This window comes from Trachymyrmex cornetzi, unplaced genomic scaffold, assembly GCF_001594075.2.
Source record: "Trachymyrmex cornetzi isolate Tcor2-1 unplaced genomic scaffold, Tcor1.1 scaffold127, whole genome shotgun sequence".
Classification (NCBI taxonomy): domain Eukaryota; kingdom Metazoa; phylum Arthropoda; class Insecta; order Hymenoptera; family Formicidae; genus Trachymyrmex; species Trachymyrmex cornetzi.
This window is the reverse complement of record NW_017295839.1, coordinates 524,439-546,053: the sequence shown is the minus strand read 5'-3', so window position 1 is coordinate 546,053 and position 21,615 is coordinate 524,439. Positions and strand designations below refer to the sequence as shown.

The following is a 21,615-nucleotide window of genomic DNA, read 5'->3' as shown; positions in this document are numbered from 1 at the left end:
TCACTCGTATGACTTCAACCTGAGTCCCTATTCCTGAAAAGGAACGTATACGAAAAAATAAGGAAATGCTATAATATACATTACGGATACTAAGTATATCTCTAGTTTTTCATATACATTTTTTTCCAAGAACAGGGGCTCTGCTTTTCTGCAAAAGGAAAAAGTAGTTTGTTTTAGCATAAAGTATCATGTCCCGTACTCCGAATGCGCGAATTTTGAGACACCCTGTATATACACATTAGATAGAGATATCAGAAAATCAATAATTTATAAAATATTATATACTTTATTCTGACACATATTGATATAAAATGTTAAATACCTCGAACTATTAATTTTTTTTATATCTACATTAAAACTTATATGTAAAATAATTAAAGGAATTATACTATATTTAAAAAATCATATAATTTCATTTAAAAAAGTAGAAGCGACCTTCAAATTTTTTTGGCGCCTTCATCTAGATAGAAAAAAAACAACACGATCAAAGTACGTCTCTCTCGAAGCCGTTCTATTTTTATGTAGATTGTAGAACATTAAAATCATAAATATTGTTTTAGGGATGGAATGTTAAAATAATTCATCACACACCGTTTTATCTTTTATTATCGTTACGCATGCGCGAAAGCTCGATCCGATTCACAGTCCGGTGAGTCCGGCTTCTTTCTCCTTTGAGACTCTAGTCTACACATACTACGTCTATGTTTGTGAGAACATGGTTATGCGTATACTCGAAATCACGAGATACAAGGGAAAACTAAAAGAATAAGAAAAAATCACGAGATTCAAGCATTCAACACGAAAATATTCAATCAGGTTTGAGTTCGACTTCGAGTGGTTGAAAGTAGTTAAGTAAGAGGAGATTAAATAGTTTTGTGCAATTTATTAAATTATATAATTTACTAATTTTGTTGCTTGAAGTCCCAAGCTGATTGAGCAAAAGTCATCGTTGCCAAAACGAGTCGCTGTTTTTCATCAGGTCTGATGCAACAGTACGTCGCACAATCAAGATTGAAATCTACATGCGAACATTTTCAGCACCGCGTTTGTTTACGTTTGTTGAAGTCGTCGATGGATAGTGTTTTAAGTCTCTGACAGATGTTCATAAATATTCAACAGCAGAGAGAACGAAACCTCGGAAAAAGGAAGAATTTAAAGATATACAATCGTTAATTCTAACAACGGAGACGGACAAACATGTCTTTACCAAACTCGAATGAGAAGCGGAATCTCTCGCAAAAAACAAGAGAGGAAATCAAAGCGGAACGCGAAGCAAAGAAGGCCGCTAAAATTGCTGCTAAGGCAGCAAAGATTAATAAGGTAGACAATGCCAAAAATGTAGCACCAGCCAATTGTCAGATCCCAATGAAAAATACAAGAACAGACGTAGCAGCAGAAAAAGGTAATAAGATAGTAGAAACAGGAAATATTAAAATTAAATGTAAATCTGCAATAGCAGACTGTGAAATCTTAGAAAAAAATACAAAAGCAAATGTAGCAACAGATGCAACAGTCTCACCACCTACAGACGTCTTGAAGGAAAATACAATTCAATCTTCGAATGTCCAAAACAATGCATCCGAAAGTAAAAATGAAGGTAAGAGCAAGGCTGAGCTTCGTGCAGAACGAAGAGCTAAGCAGGAGGCCCAGAGAGCTGCCAAGCAGCAACAGTTAGCAAACAATAATATAAAAAGTGAGGAATCTTTCAAACCACATGTAGAAACTGTATCTGAATGTCCAGTGAAGAAAAGTGTCGTGAACAATGCAGTGAGGGAGAATGCGCATACTGTTAATTTATTTAAACACTTATATCAAGAAAGGGAGCGTTCTTTATTCAATATTGCCACAGTAAACTCAAATATACATCCAGCGATAGTTAGACTAGGTGTTCAGTATGCTAATAAAGTTATCGTTGGTAGTAACGCGAGATGTGTTGCGCTTTTAGCTGCTGTCAAACAGGTGATCCAGGATTTTGAAAAGCCAATACATGAAGATTTCATACGTGGTCTCGAGGCAAATTTGAAAGAATCGTTGAAGTATCTTTGCCATTGCAGACCATTGGGCGTCTCAATGCATAATGCTATGCGCCACCTCACATGGCAGATGACACAGTTTTCATCTACATTATCGGACGAAAAAGTAAATAATTTTGTAACATTTTATTCTTATCATATATTTATATTTTTAATTTAATTATTCTTCTATTTTATACAAATCTGTCTGACTTATATAAATTAAAGAATTAAATATATATGTATAGATAATAAAAAAAGATATAAGAAACAAAGGGAAATTTAAGAAAATTTGTGAAGTGCATGTTCTTTTAATTTAAATTAAATTCTCTTGTAGTTACTGGTTTAATACTTAATAGTTTATTGAATATAATGTGTTACAGGCAAAAAGTAAGCTACAAGGAATAATAGATACTTACATCTCGGAACAAATTCAGCTGGCTGACAAAGCGATATCGTTAACAATACAGAGTAAAATATCGGATGGAAATGTTATTTTAACATATGGCTAGTGAGTATATTTTATGACCTATTTATAGAGTATAACCCACAAATTAAATTTTCTTTTTTTATATAATAGATTTATTATGTCTTATTTTAAATATTTTTACTACTTATTTTATTACTTTTTGAAGATTTATTATTTCTAAGATATATAATAATATATTTATTTCTATATTTCTGTGAATATTTATAAGAAAAAGGCATATAACAGAATATTGTTTCTGAAAATAAAATACATTTTAGTTCATCCTTAATTCACAAGATATTAGTGGAGGCACATACTGCAGGCAAGCAGTTTCGTGTGGTTGTGGTCGATGGTAGACCGTGGTTAGAAGGAAAAGAACAGCTGAGACGTTTGGCGAAACACGGGATTGAGTGTTCATATATACTAATCAATGCTCTCAGCTTCATTATGCCAGAAGTAAGTAATTATGCTTGCAATGAATTGAGGAATTTATTTCCAAAAATTTGTTTAATTCATAAATGTGTCAAAAATAGATTTTGTGCATTAGGAAGTTATTTAATATTTACAAAACTGAATAATTTTACATATATAAATACAATTTCTCTTTGTTTTAAATATAGATTTGGGAAAAAATGTGGAAATATATAAATTTTTCAAATATCTACTTTTAATTTTGTAATTTCTATTTGTGATGCTAAGCTGATTTATAATTTTACTTGTCTAGGTCAGTAAAGTTTTTCTAGGTGCCCACGCAATATTAGCTAACGGAGCAGTAATGTCAAGAGTAGGAACGGCACAGGTTGCTTTAATGGCGAAAGCCTTTAATGTTCCTGTTTTAGTAGCGTGCGAAACACACAAATCGTCTGAACGAGTGCAGACCGATTCTATCGTTCATAATGAATTAGGTAAACGAAGAGGCAAAATAAAATATAATAAATCATAAATATCTCTAGATTGTATTTCATTTATATGTTTACATATGTGTCTATATATATGTATTATTTATGTCAATTTTACATAAATTATATTGATATTATACATATATAATTCTGTCTTGTATTAAATATATTTTATTTATTACATTTGTATTATTTTTCAAAAATGATTATTATTTTTATCCAGTGTTATCTAATTTTCTTCTATTTCGTAATACTATTTAGTCATTTCGTTCTACGTTTGTTTTAGGTAATGCAGATGATCTTGTGAATCATCAATTAAATGGTGGTTCGAAAAAGTCTTTACTCTTGAATTGGCGAACGAGGAAATCATTAAATCTTTTGAACATTACTTACGACGTGACACCGGCTGATCTTGTCACGGCTGTCGTCACAGAATTGGCGATTCTACCATGCACTAGTGTTCCTGTGATTTTACGAATTAAACCTTCCGAGGTGTAAATATGTACACAAATGATCATTAATGTCTTCTGTCTGGAGAGAAGTTTAAGAGTTTCAATTATACATTACATGTCGTTCTGATAGATAGCTTTGAAGTAATGGTTGTCGGATTGAATATGACGTATATATGAATACCTAATGCAAAGCATCCATTTGAAATGCAATTAACTCCAAACGGAAAGACATTTAACTATTATGTACATTTACTCGAAAAAAGATGAAAACAAATGCATGATATTAAAAAGCGAAAACGAATAAAATACAGAAATTTCCGAATATAATATTTTAGTGTAAATACGTATAGATTAGGTTATTTGATAATTTCACACAAAACAATTTACATTAATCGCATATAATGCAAAATTGATATTGATTAATATATGAAGAGATGAAAGCGATAGTGATGTAAGTTACTTTTTTTAAACTTATCGACTTTTGAGATTGGTGCAGTCTACTGAGGCAAATATGTAGAAAAACCTTTTATTTTTTAGAGTCATAATTAAGTGACTAACATCACTATGGCTTTCACCCCTTCATATTGCGTTTATATATGATCGTTGAAATAAACTTTTTAAAACTGTATTGTATAAAAAAATAGTAAAAATTTCATTTAGAAGAAATAATTGGTACTAAATTTTCTAACAACAATTAATATCAATTAGCATTTTATATATCTAACATGTATTATAATTTAATTTTTAATACAGGGCTGATGCAATGCTGTTGATATAAATTGTAAAAAATAAAACATGTTTCTGCTAAGGCCTTAGTTTTTTAAATTGCATGTGTTTTTTATGTATTTTGCAAATTTTAATTTTATATTAATGACATTATCTGTTATTAATGGTAATATTGGCAGATTCTACTGACAAATACTGATTTAAATCTGATGAATTTCTCACTCTAGTTAGTATGCATTTTTTATATTCTGGCAAACTATGTACTCTGAATGCAATTATACTATTTTAGAAGTTCTATACTTTGACAGCAATGCTTATTTATAAACAATATATTATCATTGATCTGCACACAATCATATATATATATATACTGCATTATATTATATGGTTTTTTCTATCTTATCATCAGATAAATAATTTAATCATTTATTACAAAAAGACAACTGTCCATACATCTCTTCTATCGCAGTACTATCACTCCTAATACTACTATTTTCTATCCAATGTTCCAGTTCCACCACTCGTTCTGGCATCGTGTTCTGTTAAGTTCTTTTAGAATTTGAAAAAAGCATTATACAGGACGAGATTGCTGAGTCCAGTGGTGCGTTCCGTATCGCGCATGATGTGCATGATGCATCCATTGTCCTTGTTTAACATTTGGTGAGCAACAAGGATAAACGACGCATTATGCGCATCATGCGAGAAACGGAACGCACCCCAGGAAAGTTCCGCTTCACACATGATGCGCATGATGTATCATTTTATCCTTGCTATTCATCTTCAATATTAAAGAAGGATAAAATGCGTTATGCACGAAACGGAACGCATCTTAAAATAAATTGATTAGGATTAGGGGCTCCGCACAATAAAAGGAATAGAATAAGAATTTCAACCTATCAGAAATCATGTATTGTGGAATACACAATTTCTGATAGGTTGAAATTCTTATTCTCTGTTCCCTGTTCCTTATTGTGCGGAACCCCTTAGGTTTGAATATAGGGATTGGAATTCTAACCTAACAAATGTGTTATGATTATTTCAGTTCATTTACGGCACTAGTGAATATTTGAGTGCATGTGATTGCCATGAATTAAAAACATTTATTAAGTCAAATTTGAGAAAATAATCATAAATATAAATATATACATCAATATATACAATATTTTTTAAATAATGAGATTTACTTATCAAGGTTGGCTAAAAACATCATCTGTTATGAAACAGAAAGAATTTCGAAATATTCTCATGACAAACTTGGGTTTAACTTCTTCTGATGTAGACAAATATTTTGATACGAACAATATCTTTAATATTCCTCGTCATCGAATAATAAAAAGTTGTCTTATATGTCAGGTAAAATATACAAATATAAAAAAATGTATATAAAATATGTGTACACATAAGACTCACTTCTTAAAATCACAAATATATCTTATTAGCTCGATTGTAAGTTATATTTGTGTATCGCAAATATAACTTACTAATTTTATGTGATGTAATTAAAAATAATTTTTTTTTTCTCTAAAAGGCAAATAGTACGTGGATTAATAATTAATTTAATTTTTTTCATAATATAATTCATTCAATGAATAATATAATTTCATTCATAATATAATTAATAGAATCGAGAGATTGATAAAAAGAATTACTAACTAAAGCTGTACTTAGTTTGAATAATTTACCTAATTGTAACATAGATATTTATCGATTTTAAAAGTATCTTTTTAAAATTTTTCTTTTCTGAATCTTTATATTTACTTTTTCAGATTTTTAGTTTTTTTTATTTTTTGTACGATCTTTGTAATATAATTTCTCTTTTAAAATGAATGCAATCTTTTCTTTGTAAACAAAATATAATATTTTTTATTTATTTTTTCAGAAATATAATATTAAGGTGGACTCTGTGGAGGAACTTCACTATTGTCTGAAAATGCAAAACTATACGTTAGAACATAGAATTAATGTATTAAAAGAATTAGGAGTGCCAGTTATAAGTATATCTTTATTGAACCAGTAAGTTGGTTATATATTGATGAAAATTAATTTTTCTATGAGAAATAAATATATTTGTTTTAATAATTTTTTTAATTACAGTTCGCTCTATCATTTTTGCACAAAATTATCGAGGTTCAAAAATAAATTTAATATTCCAACCGAGCAAAATATCGCTACAAATATATTTGGTCATAAAGTTCCTGAAGACATTTCCAAATTGCATGATACATTGACAGTCCAGGAATACTATCAGACATGCCTTTTGTATTACAAAAATCGGGTATTCAATCTGTCATATCTAGACGACAAGATATTATTGCATAGTTACATAAAAATGAAGAGTATAAGAATGATTGCAGAGACGTTGAAAGTACTCAGGCTTGATCTCCATTATGATGAGGAAATGGTAAGTATAGTTTTTTAATATTACAAATTTCGTTGTATAAATTTTTATTAAATAATTTTCCGATTAGTAAGTGTAATTTAAAGAAATGAAAGCAAGTGCAAATCTTTATTTAATTTCTTTTTTTTTTTAAGTTTTTGCTTTAAATTATTTCTTTATCTAATCTTAGTCAAAGTCTTAGATATTTTTGAGTTTTTTTACTACTTCTAGAAAATATATTTTTACATAAATTTATTCTTTAAATAGATAAAAAATAATCCTTCGGTTATCATTGCTTCTGCTGATAACATCAGATTGCTGTTGAATAGTTCTACAGAAGCCTTAGGAATGCCAATTGTAACATTTTTGAGAAAATATCCCTCTATACTTTTACAAGATGCAGTTAATGTTAAACGATTACTGAAGTTGTTCAAAAAGTATGAAATACCGGATATATATGTAAAGAAATGCATGCATGTTTTTCTAATAAGTTATGAAGACTGCCAAGAACGATTACAAATGATAAAACAGCACCCAGATCTAAACTTGTGGTATAAGCATCCGCGAATACTGCAAATTATATGCAGGATAAAGCAGACAAAACAACGTATAGAATACTTTAACATCATGGATTCTTCGAAATGGGCCCAACCACAAATGTTCCTGTCTTCAAACTCAACAGTAGACAAGTAAAAGAATTTATAGATATTTTCTGAATATTGAGAAACTCTATGTGTGTGCGGTTTGATATATTTGATAAATATTACTTATACAGTATACATATTGTTTTTATTTTATTTATTCTAGATCTTTGCAAATTGGCTTAGTTTCATCCAAAAAAAGTTTAAAGCATATATTTATACAGGAATTGGGAGTAGACAAAAGCAAGTTGCTAATAAGGCATCAACATTGGAAAATGGCTGCATTTATGGATATCGTGCACATATTAAAATACTTAAAGAAACATTTTACGATAGACGAAATATGCTCCAATATACACATCGTACTTTATAAACAGTAACGGCCATATCTACTTAATAGAATTATTATATAAATTAGACAATTTAGAATATTCAACAAAGAGTAGTAATAGTTTAAATTATATATTCTTAATGTTTCGATTTCTGACATTTTCAATATTCAAATTTTCTTCTTTTTTTTATAAATTTTCTGTTATATACTATAATATTAGAATGGATGACTAATAAAATTTCCATTTTTTTCTTATTCTGCAGATCGAGAGTGGAAAAAGTACTGGCTGATTTAAAACGACAATATTCTCAGAATATAGAGTACTCGTTTACTAATAGCCAGTATCTCGCATTGTGTCTATACATGTTGGAGAAAAATAATAATTTCACAGGTGACGGTGTTTGGATCAATGAACAGAATATGAAGAAGCACTCTTTGAAAAAAAAAAATACTATAAAAAAATTTGATGATAGTACAGGTACTCTAGAAGATATCAAAAATAATTTCAGTATGGAAGATAACAATGATATTGATCATAATGATGTAGATATAAGGTTGTAGCATTCAGCAACAATATACTTAATGTAAATAGTTGGAACAATAATATACATAATGCACATAAACATTTTTACTTGTACAGAATATTTTACAGCAATTCATGTTACAGAAAACAAAGATTGTATATTTATAACATATGCAACATATGTAAAAATGATATGAAAAAATATAATATGTTCCAAACGAGGCTATGAAATGAAAAATAATACGGAGAATATATGTTAGATTGAGTTCGTTGATTTTTATTTATTACAAATTATCTTTGGATACTATGCGCATAAAATTTGTATTCTATGATACGAGAATGAGATTATATCAATTTTGCCCCATTCTTCATTTATTACAAATTATTTTTATATAGAAACTGAATATTGCAAGATACATAAAGCGAGATTATTTCGATTAAGATTCACTGTTTTCTAACACAAAGGCACTGCGCGTAAGGCATATAGTTATTCAAGGCACAGAAAGTTGTCTCGAATTATATTACAAATCTGAACATATTTGGTTCAAGCTCCCCCTCTTTCTTTCTTCCTCTCTCTCTCTCTCTCTCTCCCCCTCCTCCCTCCCTCCCTCCTTTCCTTTTACTACTTCTCTCTTTCTCTCTTCATTATTAAAAAATTCAAAAATTTATTTTTCTGAAATAGAATAATTTTTAATGGCGTAACGGTTATAAGAAAATTATTTTCATTAGGTATATATGTACAAGAATATCTTTTATATATCCTTATCAACCGAGAGAAAGCATTTTTGAATGCGAACGAAGTATCGATAATTATCGTGAGATGTCACTCAAAGCGATGTTTTTTTTACATAATCTTATCACGAATGAATTTAATTTTTCATTTTAGTTTTCTTTACTTTTTATAACTTCATTTCTATCAATTTCTACGCAAATCCGTATTTTCAATTCGCACGTTGAGACATGAAGTTATCAAAGAGCGGCAAAAATACAAAAAAATTCTTATATAAATATATGTGTCTCTCCTATTAAATAAAATATTTTATATGCTCTCAGGATACATTTTCTTATATCCTTTTTTCTTCGATATTCTTTCTCTCTCACACATAGATGCTCAATCGACTTATGTCCATTTCTATCTAATAGAAATAGATTAATTTTAATCCTGATTTAATTTACTTTTTATCTTTATCTCTATAGTTTTAAAAATTAGGATTATATTCTAGAAGAACTTAATTTTTTTTAATCTTAGAAGAGTTCCTTTCTATTTCTCTTTGTTCTCTCTAGTTCTAATAGTTAGAACTAGAAAAAGATATTAAACCGAGATTAAAGTTAATCTATATTTTGATATAGAAGTAGACGTTAGGGCGACTGCGACTAAATTCTGGGTAATTTAATCAACAATTAATCTGATTATATAGTAAAGTTTTTTACTATATATTATAATCTGTTGTCCCTATTGATCGTTTTTTTTATATGTGAAATAAAAAATTAATCATTCTATCCATGTTAACAAAATATTACACGTATTTTATATTTAAGTTAATTGCTGATTAAATTAATTAGAATTTGATAAAAGTCACTCTTCCACGTAAAACGTTACTCGCGATCACTCAAGTAACAAGTACAGAATACAGAAACATCGCGGCTGTCGCAAGGTGATCACGTGATCAACGTATTCGAATATTTAAGCTCGAGATTCTTAAGACTTAAATTAGACTTGTTCTTTTTAGTTGTGTGTACTTCTTGTACGGTTCAGCTTTTCTCTTTTTCTATCCAATGTGAAGAGAAAAGGAAGAAAGATGAACCGTGCGAGAATTTTAGTTAAAAAGAATACAGACCTATTATTATCCATATCTTTATTTCATAAACAAAATTAAAATGCTGCACCGTTTCAGATCTTATCGATGCCCATTGCACGATTTAAACAGCATTTTTTTCGGTCAAATTTATTTCTATCTCAACCTTATATATCGTAATCGAATTTTGCTTGTTCGCCATTGAAAGCTACGATGATGTATAAGTAGCGCCGGTGCGAGCCCGGTTGAAATTGCGCGACCTAACAAGTCCAAGACCTAATACTCCTCGCGCTCGTCACGAAGCGCGGACAGATCGCAAAAGTCGCCTAGAAGAGATCTAGAGTGGAGGAGGCCGCGAGTCAGTTCAGAAAAGGAGGCAGCTGCACGTAGCTCGGCTGGCTGCCGGGCTCGCTCTTGATCATGACCTGATCCTTCATGGCCTGGCGCGCCTGCGGCGAGTGCATGCCGTAGTCCTGCTTCTGATCGTTCGGCGGTGGCGGTGGTTGTTGCTGCTGCTGGCCGTAATCGGCCGCGGTCTGGTCGTGCGCGTACTTGTCCGCGAGGCAACCACCGTGCTCGTCCTCGGACATGGAGTTACCCAGGTGGGTGGGCGGCGAGTGCGTCGTCACCATGGTCTGATAGTCGGCACGAGTGAGAGGCCCACCGGGTGGCGGCGGGCTACTGCCGCCACCAGGATTCATGTAGTCTTGATGGACTCGCATGGTGTTGCCGGCGGCAGTCGGCGTGGTGAACAACGCGGCGTCGTGCTGCGTCGGCAACATGCTCGCGTACGATGAATACGAGACGCTGCCGTTGTTGCCGAAACTCGCGGCCGCAGCCGCTGCGGTCGAGTACGGCGAATTCGATGGATTCAGCAAATTCAAATGCCCCAGATCGTACGCCGACGAGTACGCCCAGGCGTCCGGCGGCGCCGTCGCCGTCGTCGGCGATGCAAACGGATTTAGAGTATTGTTGAGCGATGTGAAGGAGCCTGAAAACATAGGAAACGTGTACCAATAAGTGGAAAATATTTACCTTCTCAGAAAGAATTTCTAATAATGAGATAAAAAATATTCTCTTGTGACGTACTTCATCTTATCGTAATTTCTTATACAGTATAAAAATAAAATAATATTAAAATAATTTCCTATTTTTCGAATTAAATAAGCTTGACATACTGTCTTAAAAAAAGTAAGTTAACTTAACACATTTAAAATTTAAATTTATACATATATTATCCCCTCCTTACTCTCCGATGTGCTTGATCATATTACTCTAAATTAAAGAATTTTTTGTTTAAGAGTAAAATATTCTTTTTTTCAATAATAAATATGATTGTTCCTATACTGATTCTATTTCATGACAGATCGAAGAATAATTGGATTCGAAAATCTTTTCTAGTCTATTATGTATAAGCTATTGTAGAAATATATCCAGCTAAGCTAATGCTGAGACCGTGGACCAATTCATGCTCACAACGCTCATGAGCATCGGTTATTTGTTTTTGTTTAACATTTGACAAACAAGGATGAAATGATTCTTAACCCTAGCTATACATATTGGGGTTCCAAAAACCCCAGTGCAATTTGCTAAATCGAGATTTTTCGTGTTTCTGAACTTTTCTTTTTCTTTGAACCTATATATCTCGAAGCTCCTTAATTCTATCAACTTTTACACATTATGGATTTTTTCTTTAATCAATTTTCCATCAATTGAAAAAAAAAATTAATTGAAATACGTCCATTTTTACGGAAGTTATGATAAAAAATATGGATGGAATCCCAGGAACTCGAGCGACCCGAGTGTGTATATCAAGGATAGAAAAAAAGAGTGTTTACAGCTAGGATTAAGTGTTGTAAGTGTGAATTGGACAGCGGCCTTAATATTCATAGAAAGTTTGATTTGTATTTTCAATGTGCTGAATATTCCGGAACAGTAAATCTATAAAATTAAGAACGTACAAAAATACAATTTTACCTGACAAACCGGGACTGGCGGAACCTGCGGCTATGTAACCGGCAGTCTTGCGAGGTGGTTCTTTCTTCCGCCACTTCGCACGGCGATTCTGAAACCAAACTTGCACGCGAGTCTCTGACAGAGCAAGCTTCAGCGCGAGTTCATCGCGCGCAAAGACATCCGGATAAGGTGCTCGTTCGAAGGCTCTTTCTAATTCTTCCAATTGGTAGGACGTAAAAGTTGTTCTAAAGCGAAGAAATTGAATATAAAAATAGAGAATTATACATATTTTTTTATTATTTGTATATATATTTATCTATAATTTTAATGTAAATACAAGTTATATATTGATGTTTTAACAGACTTGAGAGATTTTAATAATAAACTTGTGAGGTACTTAAAAAGGACATTTAAATATAACATTGGTCGAACAATACTATTGGGTGCACGTACCTCGTCTTTTTCTTCTTGATGTTATTGTTATCAGTCTTCTTCTTTGAGTCCTTCTTGGCTGGCTGTGCTTCGCTACTGACTGCAAAGCAAAGTTAATATTTGTTCGTCTTTGTTAATCATAAAGTTTAGCAAGAGTATATACAAGATTAGGAAACTATAACAGAAAGTTTCGACAACTTTTATGTAGAAAGGAAGACAAGCGCATTACGACAAGAAAATGACGAAAAGGAAATGGAGAAGATCATCGAACATGATTACCTGGCGCGAGTGCGTTGATTGGATCGTCTGACTTCCTCTTGAGCGCGTTACCGAGTTGCAGACCCTGCTGGAGACTCGTCGAGGTCGGCGTGACGCTGGTAGATGTTGAAGTGGTGACGTCCTGGGTCTGTGGCGGCAACGGTGCATACATGCCGGACAATTCGAGCTCTTTGAGCTCTTTCTGTTGCTGCTGTTGTTGCTGCAGGTGATGCTGATGCTGCGATGCGGCCTGATGATGCGGTGACGGGCTATTGGAGGAGTCCAGTTTGTGAAGCTGACCGCCACCGGTCGGCATCAGGTCGCCGCTTCCATGATGACCTCCGCCTGTCTGCAAGCTCAGCATCACCTGGATACTATGACCCCCGGTTCCGCCACGAGTCCCAAAGTCCGAGAAAATCGGATCGTCCCATGCTGGTGCGTCCATCTTCGATAATTTCTTACGTAATCCCTTAAACGGGAAACCTTTTTCAAAGTTTTTCTTTCTTCAAAGAATCAAACCGAGATTTGCACGCTTCGTAAAATTTCGACGTTTCCTCTATGAAGTATATTTTTCTTAGTCTCAGAGAAATATGTCACTATCGATCCGAAGATAAGATGCTGGAAAAGTTTTTCCGAGATGTGTTGGATTGGATTGATCATCAATTATCCGCTAGCTCTTTCTTTTTTCGCGTTACAGTCTTTATTTTCATTCCGCGTTCAGCTCGCACTGATATTTAATTTATAAAAAATTTAAATTATTTTCCAATTTCCAATAAACTTAAGTTTGCAGAACTTCAACTTTCAATTTCCGAATTTTAATCGACTTGGTCCAACGTACAGCAGGATGTCACAAATCACTTCTGTTATCTTCCGTGAAGGCTTCCTTTCTGGATCTTCTCTATCAATTTTACATCTTCGAAAGTCGCGCGACCGACACGGTTGATTTGAAATTAAATTGAAATCCGTGAGTCGGCGGGATCACCGTCTCACACCTTGGCATCGATCACGCCTATTCATCGAGGCTCTTCCAAGATTCTTTCCACTTCCCGCCGGTAGAAAAAAAAAGGAAGAGAATCGGCGTCGCCCGATTGCCCGATTGCTCGTAATGGAGCGCGCGCTTGGCAATTGCGATCAATTGTTGCCTGGGTTATGATTAATTTTGATTAGTTTTAAGCGGCGTTAACTCGCGCGATGCGCCGGCCGATTATTCGCGGTGGACCTTGGAAGAACTGAACCGAACCGACGACCGACGTCTCCCTCGAAACGAGAGAACGTCCGTCCTCTCTTCTCTCTGTCGGGACACTCTCGCCACTACTCTACGTCCCGAGCCTCTGGCTAATCAGCCGCCACTCACACAGGCTTATATTTTCCACGTCACGCCGGCCCAGACCGCCCCCATACCCGGGGCCCCGGCCAATCCAGCTTCATGCGGGCGCGGTGATGCTGCCCCTCATGGTCCAGCGCCATCGTTCTCCTCGCTCCACTGTCTCAGCGGGTCCCAGTGGTCAGTAGGCGACTTGTCCCCCCTTCTCCATTATCTCTCCCCCTTCCGACCTGCGTGCAAAAAATGTCTCTTGATCTGCTGGTGCGAGGACGGGGGTGGAGATGACACGAGGTACAAACATCCGTGCGAGGGTTACATGCTAGGAGCTCGTGGGAATAGAAATAAGAGAATCGCTCCCGTTTCGTGGGAAGTAAACGTGTTCGTTTACCACCTTGCCAACACTTTTGTGATTGCGTTCAGAAATAATACGTAACGTGAGATAAACTCGGAAATTAAGAGGAAGAAATATGGAGAAAAGTTCGAAAATCTTTAGGTATGAACGATTTCGAGTTGAAAAAATTTGTATTGCAGCAACTAATCTTTTTTTTTTTCTTTTATTTGCAGTATACGACAAAACAAACTACGTGTTTAAAAAAGCGTAGGTGATTAATATGCAGAGTACGTAATACGTATCTCCTTACCTCGATCTCATCGCGAATATCCTAACGTGTGTTTATATTCCTCTTCTTCTTTTGCTTATGTCATCTTTTTAATCGTTTGAAATTTTTAAGTGCAGCGATGCAAAGTATATGTGTATAAAATTTCCTGTCGATCAGCATTCCGTCATCAAAATCTTTGCAAGAAGTGTAAGAAAAACATTCAAGAGACTTGCAACATTCCAAGCAGAACAAGTCACGATATCGTCGTTTTGACGTTAAAGTGAATCTTGACAAATCAAAAAGTGACTTCAGTAATCATTTTGGAGTCATTTTAACACCATTTTGATATTATGACTTTGTCTTCTGCTCGGGATTTTACAATATCAGTTCCTACCTCGTATTCTTCTTCACCGCTTCTTTCTTCATCTTTTGTATTCAGTGAAATGCGGAATGCAGATTGAAAGCCATACGACGAACTCTTCTTGACGGAGGATCCAGAGGTGGAAAAAATCAGTACCGGACGAAACCGCGAACGGGAGATTCGCGCGTTGACCGATCGATCGTGATCGCGTAAGGTGTACGGTACCTTCGTTACCCCGAGGAAGAGATCCATGTCTCTGTTGGTCGGCAGTTGGCGTAGCACTGAGCCAAGCACTCTTAAGCGCAAGCTCAATGAAATCAGCAATCGCCAGGAATTGCCTCGAATTGGCCCAATCAAACCACCCCCCGTTCCCCGTACGTGTACGCGTGTATATTAACCGCTAATTTTCGTTGTTGGTAATTAGCGCGCGTTTGTATACGCGCCGATTTCATCGCGTTCTCCACTCTGATCGCCCATCGCTCCGATCAACCCCAATCATCTTCTCAGTATTATCTCGTCCCTGCTCGATTCCATTACCTCCGCACTTTTGGGTGGTACGAATTATTCATTTTAAATTTATTTTATCCATCTTACTTTTGTCTCTCTCTCTCTCTTCTCTTTCTTTTATTAACTTTTATCGGTGTATTAGATCTATTAACTGCTTTATTAAGAAACATGTATTTGAAGCTATAATAATAAGTTTAATATCTGTGAAAAAAATTATTTCTACAGGTTTATTATTTATTGTTTGTTACGCAGATACATTTAAATAAGGTACGACACATCCATATAAATAATAATTAAATATATAACAATATTGATCTAAAATTATTATAAAATGTATTAAAATTTTAAAATATATTAGTTTCGTAATAAAAAAATTTGTTGGAATGGAGTGCAAATAAAAATGAATAGTTTCGGAAATAATTGTTTGCTTCCATACTTTTTCCCCACCCTGTATAGTTGTAAAATTGAACTCACATATTCCTTTCTTTATTGTTCTACCTGTCTAAAATTACGCTATTACTTCCGTATTTTTAATCGTTATAAGTTATAAGTATTTCAATAATTGTATATTACACAATTGAATTTTATTTTACTTGTGACATATTTATTTTCCAGCCAAAACATGCACGTTCATTGATCATTTTTATCTCGAAAAAGGATCAACAAGAGGAATGCAATGATACGAGGGGAATATGACAATTAATAAAAACTTTCAGGACGAGAAGGTGCGATAATGCGGGCGACCACGTCATTGTGAGTATTGTGACCCATCGTTTCGCCATTTTAACGCATAAACCTATGACAGCAGTTTATCGTTCAATCTAAACATTTAGACGTTATATCAATTAATTTCTAGGAGCTCTTGTTGTCATTGCAACTTCGGCGAATCATCCAATTTAAAAAAAATGGAAAATTTTTTATATTATAGATATATTATACCTACATATATTTTTTAAATTTATATATATACTTATATATGTACACATATAGACTTTCCTCTTGCAGAAACTTGTAGAAATATTAAATTATTTTTACAAAAATTAATTATTGTTAGATGTATCATTATTTCTTACATAAATTTCTTAGAATTATTAATTTTTTCTAGATGTAAAAAAAATGTAAAATATAAAGTATATTCTTCTTCTAGATAAGATATACTTATAAAGGGCTTCTATTTCTTAGGTTGTACTTCTAAACTTTTAAGATCAATTCCCGAATCATTATTAGTAGAGAAGGTGTTTCAATGGTGAGGCCTCCTGCGGCGGCTTAATTTTCAATTTCACGGCAGAGTACGAGACCAGATCTCATGCGGGATGTTTTAGGGTGTTTCGGGATATTTCTGCGCGTCGAAGAGGGCCCCAGGAGGTCGATGCGCGGCAACGGCGGCGGTGGCGGCGGCGGCGGCGGCGACCGCAAGAGAACGAGGAGAAGTCGGTAACTTAACTGGCCTAAATGGGTTTAACTCGATGTGATTTTGCTGGCGAACCACTAAATTGAACGAATACGAACTAAACTGAACTCAACTAAGCTAATCATATCACATTACTAGCGTTATTAGCCGAGCGACGATATAAGTGAAGGTCCGGTGAGCGCCGGACTGCAGTGTAACGCAGCCTCCTGCACTGACCCTCCGTATCCGTGGACTTTCTCTCGCATCCGTGCGCCCGCCATCTTGCTCCTCGCGAGGTACAAACATGACCTATATAAATAACGCGTATTCGTCCGCCGTCCGTTCCTGTTGCCGGATAGACCAGGTGATCAAGTTTGACCAAGGTGAATCGAAGAACAGTCCGAGGAGGATTCGCGGTGTGATTCTCCGCCATCGCGTTTCCGCGCTTTTCGCGCCGCAGCGTACCGGAAGTGCGCACGCCGTCGCGTCGTGTCGGCTCAAGAGTGAACGAGACTCCATATTGTTCTCATAACGTAACGTCATAATTCGCAGATCACAAATATTCATGTTAAAAAATTGCGATACATCGAACAAAACTTAACAAAGAAAAGAAATTATAAGAGATGATATTATTTTAAATCTTTTTTGTATCTTTTTGTAGCTTTTCAAATATTGCAACTCGCGCGTGCTTTCCGACCTTCATATCGCGAATTTGATTATCCATCAAAAGGAGATGGATATAGTGTGCGTTTTTATCGCTTAAAATCGCTCGTTTGTTACACGAAGATTTTGCAAATAACTGTATTGGCGATGTGAACAAACAGATGGAGCGCGAGAAAAGAACAAGAACGTGGAGTACATACATTGCACAAGGAAGAATTGCACGCACAGGACTCCCCACTCCATCTGCGACGTGGTTGGATGAAGTCTGGAAAGAGATAAGAAAAGAAGACAAGTGTGATACGTCGTCGCCCCACTACTTCGTGCGAAGAGGGGTAAAATGGCGCGGCCTCTTCAGTTCCACCTCTTCCCATCACAGCTTCCATCAAATCAACCCTCGATACGTAGCGCAGATATTGTTATACATATAGATGACATATAGATTATTCTAAAGTCTACTCTTTTTAGCTGTACTCTGTGCGACACACGTTCAAACTGTGATAAATGAAAAAAATAGATGTTTATTACGATAATAAACACATAAAGATAAAAATCTTATTATTAAAAATTTAAAAAAAGTAGTACAGCTGAAAAGAAGATATTTCTATATATCTATAAATTATATGCAATATAATAACATCTTTTTTACATTTTGCTTAATTTATCATTATAAAACAATTGACATCATCAAAATCACGTATTAATTAAATACGCTTTTTTTAAATTTAATATATTAAATCGTTACTTTGAAGAATATTTAAAATAAACAATTACAACTTCTAATATAATTGTTAAGAATAAGAGTATACAGACACAATAGAAGGAATAAGAAATGATAATTTTAATCTATCAAAAATATCCAATACACTGGAATATATAGTTTCAAAGAGATTGAAATCATTATTCCTTATTCCTTCTGTTGTATTTGCATCCTAATAGTAGATAAATAAAAAATAATATAATTTATATTCTGTACATACTATTCCTATATATTAATCTTAACAATTACATATTTATATTTATTGCATATAATCCTTGTATAAGTTCCATATACATAAGTTAATAATAATTCCATAAAATGGCCCGGTTTTACGAAAGACATCTTAATTTGTATAAAATAATAATAATAACCGGAACATTGAAATTAGTTCGACCAAATCATTTGACATTACGTTTTACTACAACTGTAATTTAAGAAAAAGTTAAGTTTTTGATGTAGATAAAATGTTATAAGAATTAACGGTTGACAAATCTTAATACTGTTGTAATATAAAATATCCTTTAATTAATATCATAACAATATCAAGTGCATGTACAGAATTCTTGTGGATCACGTAAGATTTCGCAAGTACAGACGCGAGGTCGAATCTAATCTTCATGAGAGGAAACTTTGTCGGAAACGCACGCGCGCGCGAGAGAGAGAGATAGAGAGAAACGGACAGAGAGACGCAGATGCTCGACCTCTGAACGATAAACTTCTTTTTTCTACACGTCCGTATTTTTTTTACGTCGTAGGTATGTCGTAGCGTTTAACAACGAACGTACGGTGCTGCCCGCAGCGTCGGAGTCCGCCAATTGAGCCTGTTAACGCTCAATTGGTATAAATTGCTTCAATTGGACGTAATTACGCGAAGGCGACGAGGAACCTCCGTCATGTTTCTCTCTTTCTCTTTCTCTCTCTTTCTCTTTTTCTCTGTGCCGCAAATATCATTCAACGAGATGCTACGTTCTCAAGCTCTTCCTGTCGACTACTATTGATATCGTACTTTTAACTGTCGGTCGGGATAGCAAAGTGAAATTTTTCTGCTAAAATCTCCCAGTAAGTTTTACAGCATAAAGCTTATAAATTATTGATAAAACAGTCTACACGTAAAGAAAGAAAGGTAAGAAAAAATCTTTATTATTTTAAGCTCGTATAAGATATCAAATTAATAAAAAAAAAAAATGATTGTAATGTATACCCTCAATACATCATATAGTAAATCATATAGTTATGTGTTCGCAATAGCGAAAAATAAGACGAAAATTAAGAGACATGTTTCTCTACACCTGCGTCATAAATCATCGATTTTATACTGGTAGCTAAATTCCTCGGATCATATACAATAAAACGTGAAAATTTAGATATGCTCAAAGAAAGAATCAAGTTCTCTGTATTTCTAGTGCACAACTCAGCATGAGAATAAACTTGTCGCAGTGTCTTATTCTTAACTTTTGAAAATACGGGCTAAACGTAATATAGCTTCTAAATATTGACAATATAAATAAGATAGTTATAATCGATTTTAGGACATCTCAATTTTAATTTATTCTTTTTTACTTTTAATTTTTTTTTAACTATTTTTATATAGTACTTTTAGTATTTATTTATAAATTATTTAAAAAAATATATATAATTATATTTATAAAATGTATAATTGAATATAATACAATTAATGTGTGACAATACTCGATCTATATCAAGTATAATCGTACTATCATGAGAAAAAAAATTTGGAAAGCTATAAAAATTGGATATTTCAAATTGATGCAACACAATTCATGAAACTAGTATCCAAGTGCGTATCACGCGGTTCCGAACTTGCGCAAATATCGCCCTTCGAAGTGAGAGAAAATATGACAATTTAAACGATGACGTCGCATCCTGATTAACTCGTCGGCGAACACGTTCGCATGCATCCGTTGCATACGTATCCCCATTGGTATTTGCGCACTGAATATTATTTGTAATACGATATCTTCGTCATTTAACAGTGCGAATTTTCACTCGATATTTGCTTGTATGTATAAAAACACATTGAAAATGTCTAATAAAATTATTTATTATTTATTTCTATTAACATACTCTCTAAATTTCTTGGAATAAAATCTCATTCCAAAAAGAGTTAAAATACTGCCACTATTGAAAAATAGTAAAACATTTATACTTTTGAACAAGAGTGACAGATCTTTACTCTTTTTTTTTGGAGTGAGATTCACTGCAAAAAAGAAATAAGAGTTCTTTCCTTTGGAGTAAATCTCACTCCAAAAAACAGTAAAAATTTTCTACTCTTGTTCAAGAGTGCAAATCAATAGTGGTAGTATTTTAACTCTTTTGGAGTGAGATTTCACTTCAAACAATTTAAAAAGTAGATTAACTTTAATCTTGGTTTAACTTACTTTTTTTTTGTTTTAGTCCTAAGAATCAGAAAAAGATAAAGAATAAATTAAACCGAGATTAAAGTTAATCTACATTGGTAAAAATAAGCTTAAGGTTCATTTCTACTATAATGTAAATTAATTTTAATTTTAATTTTAATTAGATTTAACTTGCTTTTTTCTAATTTTTAGAACTAGAAAAAGTAACAAGTAAGTTAAATTAAAATTAAAAGTCAATCTATATATTGAAACGGTTACAGGTCATAAGTTGCTTTTATACAAAGAAAAATGCATTAATAATTAAACCTCTATATTATTTATACTCCACGATATTTTCCACGAGAGATTCCACGGGTATAGGATAATTTTCTCGCGGTCACTATAAAACGTCGAGAATAAAGTATCCGGGATGGCTGCGGGTCGCGTGTCGGGAAGAGTCATCTCTCAGCCAGCATAAACGGACTTCAAAAGCATATGGTTTCGCCATACGGGGTCCTGAAGGACTCCCGAGAGCAATTTATCGATGAAATATTTTCGTCGACGTGTGGGTGCTACCTTTTCAAAGGTACAGTCATAGAATAATCTTGAATACTGCCTCACTGAAATAAATTACTCGTTTATTCCCAGTAAAAGTCATATGAGTGCAATGGAAAGTATTAAAGAGAAAAAATATAAAATATTTTATCACGTTTTTTTGTGAATTACCTTATTAAATTCAAACAGATCGTGTATCAATATTTTATTTTACATATCGCATAATGTAC

The 21,615-nt window shown here is 33.7% G+C and overlaps 3 protein-coding genes across 5 annotated transcripts; 2 read left to right on the top strand and 1 right to left on the bottom strand.

The window, feature by feature from the left end:
* Positions 1 to 683: 683 nt before the first annotated feature.
* eIF2Bdelta (eukaryotic translation initiation factor 2B subunit delta) lies at positions 684 to 4,357 on the top strand. Of its 2 annotated transcripts, XM_018521980.1 has the most exons (6): positions 684 to 992; positions 1,099 to 2,139; positions 2,396 to 2,523; positions 2,760 to 2,937; positions 3,206 to 3,386; positions 3,667 to 4,357. In XM_018521980.1, exons 2-6 carry the CDS (start codon positions 1,198 to 1,200, stop codon positions 3,876 to 3,878), a joined length of 1,641 nt encoding a protein of 546 aa, XP_018377482.1. In that variant the 5' UTR covers positions 684 to 992; positions 1,099 to 1,197; the 3' UTR covers positions 3,879 to 4,357. The 2 variants fall into 2 exon arrangements, with proteins under 2 accessions (XP_018377482.1, XP_018377481.1); XM_018521979.1 differs by having other exon boundaries at positions 684 to 2,139.
* A 1,374-nt stretch (positions 4,358 to 5,731) lies between these two features.
* mTerf5 (mitochondrial transcription termination factor 5) lies at positions 5,732 to 8,576 on the top strand. The gene is made up of 6 exons (XM_018521971.1): positions 5,732 to 5,911; positions 6,438 to 6,571; positions 6,653 to 6,959; positions 7,203 to 7,624; positions 7,743 to 7,952; positions 8,171 to 8,576. The coding sequence occupies exons 1-6, from the start codon at positions 5,732 to 5,734 to the stop codon at positions 8,466 to 8,468; spliced, it is 1,551 nt and encodes a 516-aa protein (XP_018377473.1). The 3' UTR covers positions 8,469 to 8,576.
* Positions 8,577 to 9,948: 1,372 nt separating this feature from the next.
* repo (homeobox domain-containing protein reversed polarity) lies at positions 9,949 to 15,698 on the bottom strand. 2 transcript variants are annotated; one of them, XM_018522093.1, is made up of 6 exons: positions 15,190 to 15,698; positions 14,838 to 14,961; positions 12,894 to 14,426; positions 12,636 to 12,714; positions 12,204 to 12,427; positions 9,949 to 11,217 (listed from the first exon to the last, which is right to left on the bottom strand). In XM_018522093.1, exons 3-6 carry the CDS (start codon positions 13,315 to 13,317, stop codon positions 10,586 to 10,588), a joined length of 1,359 nt encoding a protein of 452 aa, XP_018377595.1. In that variant the 5' UTR covers positions 13,318 to 14,426; positions 14,838 to 14,961; positions 15,190 to 15,698; the 3' UTR covers positions 9,949 to 10,585. The 2 variants fall into 2 exon arrangements, with proteins under 2 accessions (XP_018377595.1, XP_018377594.1); XM_018522092.1 differs by having other exon boundaries at positions 14,838 to 15,698.
* Positions 15,699 to 21,615: the final 5,917 nt, after the last annotated feature.